The sequence below is a fragment of the Marmota marmota genome, unplaced genomic scaffold (genome assembly GCF_001458135.2).
Source record: "Marmota marmota marmota unplaced genomic scaffold, marMar, whole genome shotgun sequence".
Lineage (NCBI taxonomy): Eukaryota > Metazoa > Chordata > Mammalia > Rodentia > Sciuridae > Marmota > Marmota marmota.
The window spans coordinates 8282359-8291403 of record NW_026000171.1 but is presented as its reverse complement, the minus strand read 5'-3'; the positions used below and the strand labels follow the sequence as shown (position 1 = coordinate 8291403).

The 9045-nt window shown below is 49.4% G+C and overlaps 2 protein-coding genes across 24 annotated transcripts in view; one reads left to right on the top strand and one right to left on the bottom strand.

Moving 5' to 3' along the window:
• Positions 1-9045, top strand: part of Erc1 (ELKS/RAB6-interacting/CAST family member 1) — a 1605700-nt gene that overhangs the window by 280123 nt on the left and 1316532 nt on the right. The gene's annotated exons all lie outside the window — the stretch shown is intronic.
• Positions 3664-9045, bottom strand: part of Slc6a13 (solute carrier family 6 member 13) — a 38883-nt gene continuing 33501 nt past the window's right edge. For all 4 annotated transcript variants that reach the window (XM_015500801.2, XM_048787530.1, XM_048787528.1 and 1 more), the window contains 7 exons: positions 8286-8410; positions 7192-7304; positions 6741-6878; positions 5974-6076; positions 5468-5568; positions 4387-4557; positions 3664-4136 (listed from right to left, as the gene is read on the bottom strand). In XM_015500801.2, the coding sequence (XP_015356287.2) occupies positions 4008-4136; positions 4387-4557; positions 5468-5568; positions 5974-6076; positions 6741-6878; positions 7192-7304; positions 8286-8410 (880 nt within the window). In that variant the 3' untranslated portion in view covers positions 3664-4007. The remainder of the gene's footprint in view (positions 4137-4386; positions 4558-5467; positions 5569-5973; positions 6077-6740; positions 6879-7191; positions 7305-8285; positions 8411-9045) is intronic.

Here is a 9045-nt window from a genome sequence, read left to right as displayed (position 1 = left end):
GCCCAAGAGCTCAAGGGAAGCTGTTGATGTTCGTTATGATGCCTCTGGAAGCGGGGGCTCGGAACATGGAGGGTCTGGTCCTAAGCAGCACCTCTTGGCACTGATGTACACTGATAGGATTTCTCTGGAATAGCCTGGCAGCCGGCAGTGCTGAAGGGCCTGTGTGGAGTATGTGCCTTGTGCTGCATGCCCAATGAGCTTCTCCAGAATGAGTCCCTCGTCACCTCTCTTGAGCATGCCCTCAAGGCACTGGGGACAAGACTGTCCCATGGCCCTTCATTCAGAAGGGACAGTGCCTTCTTCTAGACAAAGATGTTTCTTCAGCTACAGGTGGTGTGGGGGGAGGGGAAGTTGTGGAGAGAAGGGGAAATTTCCCTTTACATGTGCTTCCTCTTTGTCTTTTAGAACTTCCCAGCAGCAGAGGGGTGTGAAGTGAGAATCTCGGTTTGTAATTTTCCATCAAGCACCCCTACTCAACATCCCTCCGGCCCCTCTCAGCCTCTTCTGTGAGGTCCCTCATCAAAAGAAAGCTAGAGTGAGTCTAAGTTCTCAGGCCATTTGCCTCTGTGATTCTAGAAGTCAGGCTGAAGGTTGGCTCTGGCAGAGGAGGACCCGGCCTAGCCAGAATCCACATTTGTGTTACCCCCATGCCCAACTGTCACGGTGCCATCTGCATTGCTGTGCCTGCCCTGTCTCTGAATATTGGGTCCAAAATGTATTGATTATAGAGTTTATCGCAAAGGGGTTACTAGAGTCCAGGAGACTACCTAGTTACAGCTACTAGAAAACAAAATATCCAGCAGCTCCAAATTCACCCTCTTACCTAGCCTGACTCTCTTTCCCTCTCTCCCCAGGGAGTGGAGCTTGATTTTTCCCCCAAAGAGAAAGTCCTCTCTGCCTCATTCCTCCCTGCCCTTACCTCGATGCCTCTGGTCTGAGTCTCATTGGCTTAACTTTGAGCCATCCTTATCCCCTTATTCAGTCCAACTGGAAAATTCTGAGGCCAGAAACCCTGTCTTTGCAAAAAGAAGGAATCCTAGAAATTCTAGCTAAGACTGGACTGTTTCCATACTGGGAAGAGTCCTGGATTGAGAGGAAATATGGCCAAGTGAATAGTGATCTCACTGCAGTAAGAACTACTGTACCCCCTAGAATGTTCTCAACACCATCATCTTCTAACTCCAGGCATGCTTTTAGAGGACCTGGAATGGAACCTATTTCATCAGCATCTAACTCAGGCTCAGTGCTTTACATGTTACCTCATGTAATCCCCTTAGAAATCTTGAAATGTAGGCATTATTAGCCCCATTTTACAGAAGAGAATGCTAAGGAGAATATATGCTAAGTGATTTGTCGCACGGCCATGCACTGGTCAATGATAGAACTGGGATTTGAATCTGGGTCTCTTGGTTCCAAAAATCTATGCAGTATGCAGCATACTATTTACCAGACCATACATACATAAATGTCAGGGGTTTCATTTCATAATTCTTTGTTTCTGCTGCTAGCATTTAAAACAATACTGCCTCACAGTAGGCACTTGGTTGTTACTGATTACATGGATGTATGGATGAACTGACAGACAGATAGACAGATGAATGCAACTTGATGGGGAAAACATGATCCCCATCTTTCCTATCCTGGGAAGGCTTTGCTCTCCCAGGACCAGGGAATAAGCTAAAGCAGGGAGGCTCAGGTCCTGCTTTTCTTGAACAATACTGCTGTGATGAGCAGGACTGCTGGGCCACAGGATGAACACTTTTTTAGGACTGCCTCTCCCTTGCCTCCTAACAAATAAGTTTAACTCAATAAATGTGTATTCTCCTTCATGGAGCCCAATGCATCATAATGTCTGGGTGGGGTGAAGCTAGTGGACAGCAAGGATGTCTCATCTCATCCTGGGCTTTTCTGTTATACTGACAGTCCAATGTGGGGTAAATACAAGGGATTTGCTTGAGTGTCCCCAGGGCAGCTGTCACTATTCTCTCTACTGGGTGACAGTGACTTCTATGATATAAATAATATTATCCTCATTTTTCAGAGGAGAAAACTAAGGATCCGAGAGTTTACCTTGCCCAAGGTCTTACAGCTAATAAGATCTAAGTCAGGACAGCAAGTCTCAGTAAAGGAGTGTGCTCAGCTGACTGTGAGGCCTCTAACTTTGTGCACGTGTGCACATTTGTCTAAGGATAGTGAGAAACTGTGTGTACACACATGTATGAATCAGAGACCTAAATATATCTGTTTGTAAGGTCTAAGGCACGAGGTCTGAGGCCCCAAGGCAGCTTGGTGAGCCAAGTGTCCAACAAGTGCTTGCTACCGCACTAAGCCTCAGTTTGGAAATCTCCAGTTACTCATGCTTCTGCTGTTTGCTGTCACCTGCCCAAGACTCTCCCCACCTGCTTCTCTAACAGGTGTAGCCTTTGGACAAGGGAGGTTTCCCATCCTGTTGTGCTCTCTTCCTCTGGAAATTGTCTCTGCCATTCCAGGCAAGGAAAGCAGATGGGGACAAAAACAGCCCTCCTCCACCCCCACTCTCATCTTGTCCCCTCCCTTGGCCTAAACCAAGTGCAGGAACAAAACCAGCAGCATTTCTCACATTAGTACCTGTCAGCTCCCCACTCCTGGATGGCCAGAGAACCTCCCCTCACCCATCTCCCCAAATGTTTAGTGACCTCACACTCAGGGCATCAAAAGACTGAAAGGACTCACACCCACGGCCTCATTTGAGCCCTACAACAGACAGATGGACAGATGAATGCAACTTGATGGGGTTGTAGGTGCAGTGCATGGTGCATCTGAAAAATGAACATGAAGTCCAAGGAGCTTCCACACAAACGGCAAGTTAGAGACAAGTCAGGACCAGAACCCTAGCTCCTGATTTTTGAGCCAGGCAGTGATTTTCACACCATATTTTACCATTTGTGAATCTCCTGAAAGGGACTCAAATCACCATGACTGGACTTTGCCTTCCACCTGGAACTTCTTTGCAGCCTAACCCTAGGGGTTCATCTCTACAGCTTAGGCCCTAACAGTGAAGTGGAGGTCATGGCAGTGCCACCCCCTTGTGGCCACATTTAATGGTGACAGCAACTTTTTGCAAAACATAAAAGGAGCAAGGCCATCCTGGGGCGGTGGGGTCCCTCTACTGGCAGAGCTGGGGTAGTGCCCTCCTCTGCCAAGGCTCTCCTTTCCCTCCTCCCATAGGCAATGGCAAGGCCTGCTGGCCCTCTCTTAGGTCCCCAGCACCAGGTCTTGGGTAGGCACGCATAGACCAACTTTAAGGGCAGGCAAGGACACAACAAAGGGAATGCAGGAAAGAAGAAGCTGCAACCAGGCTTTTACTTTCCTGTAGCTAGTGCCCAGGACTCCCCCTTCCTTGCCTCCATCTCCTTTCTTATCCTGCAGAGCAAAGGAGGAGAGAAGGGAAGCATGGGGGAGGTGTGGAAGCTTCCTCTGGTCCAAATGTCTGACAATGAAGGGTTGTGGCTTGGCCCTGTCACCCTCCCACCACAGCAATACCCTCTGCTAAGTGGTCCACAAGGAGAACTCACTGAGGGAAGGTGAGGGAAGGGAGAGGAAGGGTCCTACAGCCACAGATTCAAAGTGGGAAGGTGGCCAAGGCACAAGGCAGAGGGCAGAAACCAGACAGAACTGCGAGAGTCAGTGGGAAGATGGGTTTAATGGAATGAAGGGTAGAAGGCCAGACACCAGCCATGCTCTCACGCCGCCAGCCCTCACCCAGCTTCCCAAGCTGCCTCAAAGGGGTCCTCTTGATACTGGCATCTCACAACTGTTTAGACCACCCCTGGAGCAGGGAAGTTGGAGTGGAAGGCCCCCAGTGCAGAAGGCAGATTCCCAAATATCTTTTGGGATATTTGGCAAATATCTTTTGTCTTGTCTGCCCCAGGTGGGGAGCAGAGAAGCAGAGAAGGACTGCATTTGCCCTCTGCTTTTGCAGTTGGCCCCACACCCAAGCTCACAGGCACCATCTGAGAGTCTGGACCCTAGCAGTGAGACTCAGGTTCTTTGAGTGACGTTCTGAGAAGTGACGTTGTGTGTGTGGCAGGGGCAGGGGGTCCTCCTTGGTTCCATTTGGGCAGCTCCTCAGCTGGGCATGTAAGCTGGCGGATTCTCTGCAAGGACAGTGGAGGTAGCTGTCACATGGTGGAGTGGGGGGCTGTCTGCCAGAACCCCTTATCATCAAAGTCTTCCTGCAGCCCCATAAACTTACCTCCAGGTACCAGGCCTATAATCACAGTCTTGCACCCACACCAGCCACTGGCTCCTCTGTGTACCAGTTACTACCCCTGCAGGCAGCCCACCATCATCTAGGGGCCTTCCTCACCCAACAAGGTGCCGAGCTCTGACTGCTTTCCTCCATACCTCTCTGAAGGGGCCCTTGAGAGTGCTGAGTTTGTAGAAGCTCCATGCAGGAATGCAGACCATGGAGGACAGAGCCAGGAGCCAGCCCAGGGCATCACCCCACCATGGGTATGTGTACTTCTTATTGTAGGTCAGTGGAGTGTACTTGACCAGGGAGAATAGGAAGGTGGCCTGGGGGTGGAAGAGGAAAAGAAAGAGGAAGTGGTGGAGGGGGGACCGTGCCTTCAGCCCTCATTCCCCTCTCCCCACAGCTGGCCTGTAGGATTTGCATCCAGGATTATCTGGACTAGTCTCCAATCTCCACCTATATTCTGCTCAAAATCCACATCCCCCGTCTGTACTTCCAGGGCATACACCACATCACTCCAGGGCGCTTATATCCCTGGACACCTTTAGGACATGACTGTATGTCTGCTGGGTGCTTTAAGTGTTTATTCTCCCACTCAGGAGTTTGGACAATGAGTACCTCCTGGTAGTGATCATGCCTCCCTCTCCCTCTTTCCTCATTTATATTGTACACACAGTGGGGGCTCTGGGGACTTCTGACAGAAGCAGATGAAGCCAGAGCACATCACATCATAGTTTAAGACTCAAACTCTGGAGCAAGTTTGAATCCTTGCTTTCTATGACTTTCTGGCTGAGTAAGTTGCTTCACCTCTTTAGCTTCAATTTCATCTGTAAAATGAGTGTCATTGGTAGTCAGGGTTCTTGTGTGAAACTCTTTGTGCCAGGCACAAAGTGCGTGCTCTGTAACTACTGCTATTATGACCACCATGGTTATCAACATTATTCTGAGTAGCCCAACCCTTGGGCTTCAGTTCTGACTGTGACTTGAGACTCACACTGGGCTGTTGGTCAAACTGTCTAACAGCCTGGACCTCAGTGTATCCCTCCGTGAAATGGAAAGGAAGAATCTATCTTGCTGTAGTTTTCTAGGCTCCAACAGGGGGAGGAGTGAAAAATCTAAGGTGATTGTCAACTCCTAGGGAGAAGTCCACTCAAGAGCTAATGACCTCCACCCTGCAGCCACCATCATCTCTCCCTCCCTTCATCTGTCTTTACTTCTTGAGGACTACCTTACCGTGCACACAGCTGGCGTGAAAAAGAGCCAACAATATTTGATAAGAGGCCATGGCCTGTACCCAATCATATCTTCAATGTTGTCGTAGAAGCGCCTGGCTCCTACCACGGAGAAGAGAAGAAGGAAGGGGGAGAAAGGACATTCTTCAGCATCTGAAGAGTCAGGAAAAGGGCCACAGACTAGGATGGGCAAGATATTATGGTAGCAACCAGTAATACTTGGCTTAGGGAGAGGCGACACTTCCTGGTTATTAAGGTTGTTAAAAGATGAAAAGGCTGGGATGAGACAGGATGTGGACCCATCTGAAATGGTCCAGGTGTGCTATGACAGGTGTGTGGGTAAGGCCCTTCCAATGGTAGCCTCTTAGGATTGAGACTTGAGGTTGGGTAGGGTGGAGTCTGGGGAAAGGTGGTGAGAGCTATAAATATCTCCCCTTGGTCTAAGGGCCCTGGGGTGAAGGAGAGCACTGGAGTTAGAGTTGGTACCCAGCGGGGAAAGCCACTCACCATAAACCCAAGCCACACAGAGAGACTCAAAGATGGCCACGAACAGGAGGCACATGCCACTGGCTGCATAGTAGTCAAAGAGCTGAAACACGTACATGCCACCCTGGAAGGAAGGAGATTAGCCAGAGGAAACAATGGACTTACCCCCATACCCCTCAGCCTCATGACTTTGGAGCACAAAGCAACATTGGTGAGGATCACAAGAGATAAGAGAATGCAGTATGTAAACTGTAAAGCACTAGGCAGATATGGACAATAATTGTTTTTTGTTATTGTTTTCAGATAGAAGATGAAATCACACAGCTATTGCTCCCTGAGAACATTTAGGGATTGATTCAGAAGCCTAAGGCATGGTGTGTACTCTTTTGAGAAAGAATCAGGATATAGGTCATCTGGTATTGTCAAACTGACAAGCTCCATTGCCCTTCTTCACCCCTGAGACATCACTCCTAGGGCCACCCTTCTCCCTTTGAGGTCCTTCACTGAACTTGGTTCAAAGACCTAGGAAATCATACCCTCTTGCTAGAGAGGCCACTCTAGAGGACTTCCCATCCATCCTTTCCATAAGTTTTCACTTACCATGGAGCCAACTTACCCTTCAGCCATCTTTTCTGGGTGGGGAGTGGGGGAGGGGGAAGAGGTACCCTGACTCCCAGAAGGCCTGTCCTGTGACCTGGAACCCTAGCAGCATGCCCCACCTGACAGAAACAGTCCTCGTGGCTCTGCCTCCTCACCAGGTCCCCCCTTCCAGCCATCCAGACCCTCACCTCTGTGAGCATGACCAGCCCAACAAGGAAGGAGATGACAGACACTGCAAGGATGAGGATCTCCCTCCGGTTCTTCTTGCGGAACATCCGGGGATACATGTCCACCAGCGCAGTCACCAGGCTTTCTACGCACACAAACTGGATGAGAGGGCAAAAGAATTGGAGGGAAAGAGAGCTCCCACAATAAGCCTGTCAGCCAGCTCTGGCTTCTTACTCCTAGGGTCAGGCCTGCCAGCATTCCTGTCACCAGTCCCCAGAGCTGCGGTCTTTGCGTGGTCAGTGTGGACCTACTCTACAAGGTTCTCTGGGTCCACTTCTGACATTTGCCCAGTCCCCAACTATTTTGAGGATCCTTGGGGAATAAAGCTCAACCTCATCCTCTCTGTGCCCCCTGCCCCAGCCCCCCCATACCCACTCATCTCTCATGCTCGGAGTGACCACCTCTTGATACCTGGCTATCTAGTCCCAGAAGAACGACCATGAAGAAGAAACAGCAGGCCCAGAGGGGAGAGAAGGGCAGCATCACCACAGCCCGAGGGTAGGCGATGAAGGCCAAGCCAGGGCCTACAACAGAAGCAGAGCAACACAGCTCCAGGCCTTAGTGTCCCAGGGCCTCCCAGTATGGGACCTTGGAATAACAGAGTTGGAGGAAACCCCAAAGTTACCATCATCACCACCTTCCTGGCCCAGGACAAGCCACCCAAACTTCTATCGGATCCCTGAATTTCCAGAGCACCACCCATCACATTCTCACTGGCAAGAATAGAACCTAGAGACCCTAGATACAAAGGACTTTTTGTAAAAGAGTGATGAGCCTCCAGATCTACTGCTCCAAACCAGAAGTTCCAAACTTGGAGTGAGTTCAGGAACCAGCAGGCAATATAAATATATGAAGCTAATTCACTGTAAAATAAGAGGAAGTTGTAGGTAGGGCCTGGTGAGAAAGGGAACAATCATGGTCCGACTGAGGGCAATCACAATGTGTTTAGGAAGCAGATGGTACCAAAGAAAATACCTCTAGAGCTGGATTTGGCCTGGGACTTCTCACCCTACAGTAAGTAAACTGGCATTAATTTTAGAATACCATTGACACACATGGTATTCTCAAAAACATGAATGTTGTTTTCAGTTGACTCAAATGGCAAAGAACAAATGCACATGACAGAGCCTGGTTTGTCCATAGGAAACTTCCTCTGAAAAATAAAAAATACCACTGTGATCTTGGACCATCATCTGCTTCTTCAAGTGTCAGTTCCCATACTGGGAACAGGTTTATATCACATGCTTCATGCAAATGCCTCACACAGTGCTTGACACATTCAGGTTGAGCATCCCTCAAATGAAATACTAGGAACCAGAAGTGTTTGGGATTTAGGGGATATTTGCATAAGCTTGACCAGTTGAACATCCCTAATTTGAATATCTAAAATCTAAAATGCTCCAAAATCTGAAACTTCTTGGCCATCACCTCTGGATCCTGATTGCCAAAGTTTCAAACCAGGCTTACAGAATCCAGTGCCTTCAGCGCTTCCCAGCAACACTCACCTGACTCAGCAACCTCAGAAATAGGCACCCCCTGCTCCTGAGACATGAATCCCAGGATGGAGAAGATGGCAAACCCGGCAACAAAGCTGGTGCCACTGTTGAGGAAGCAGAGGGCGATGCAGTCCCTGTGTGGGGGCAGATGGGAGAAGAAGGCAACAGGCCAGGTCAGAAAGGGGCTATCAAAGTCTCAGTCTGCAACAGGAACCCCCGGGAAACACAACCCCTCCTGGCAGATACTCATTCTGACATCTTTGCAGAGGCCAGGGGCAGGGCTCCCTAGCAGAATTCAGATGACTATTCAAAGGGTCAGCTCTGTCCCACTCCCCTAACCCCCCACAGCTTGCTCAAATATAGAGTAAATCAAGGTGGTCTGTTATCATTTGTATATGAAGTATCCCCCAAAGACTCATGTGTTTAAAACCTTGGTTCCCAGTGCAGCAATGCTCAGAGGAGGGGTTTGGGGCAAGTGACTGCATCATGAGGCCTCTGACCTCACCAGTGGATTAATCCATTGATAGCTGAATGGACTACTGGGGACATGCCCTTGGGGTCTATATCTTGTCCCTAGTCATTCCTCTCATCCCCACACTCCTGCTTTCTCTGCTTCCTGGCTGCCACATGCTGACAGCTTTCCTCCACCATGCCTTTCCGCCATGATGCTCTGCTTCACCTCAGACACAAAGCAATGGAGCCTGCAAACCACCAACTGAAACCTCTGAAACCACAAACCAAAATAAATCTATCTTCCTCTGAGTTGTTT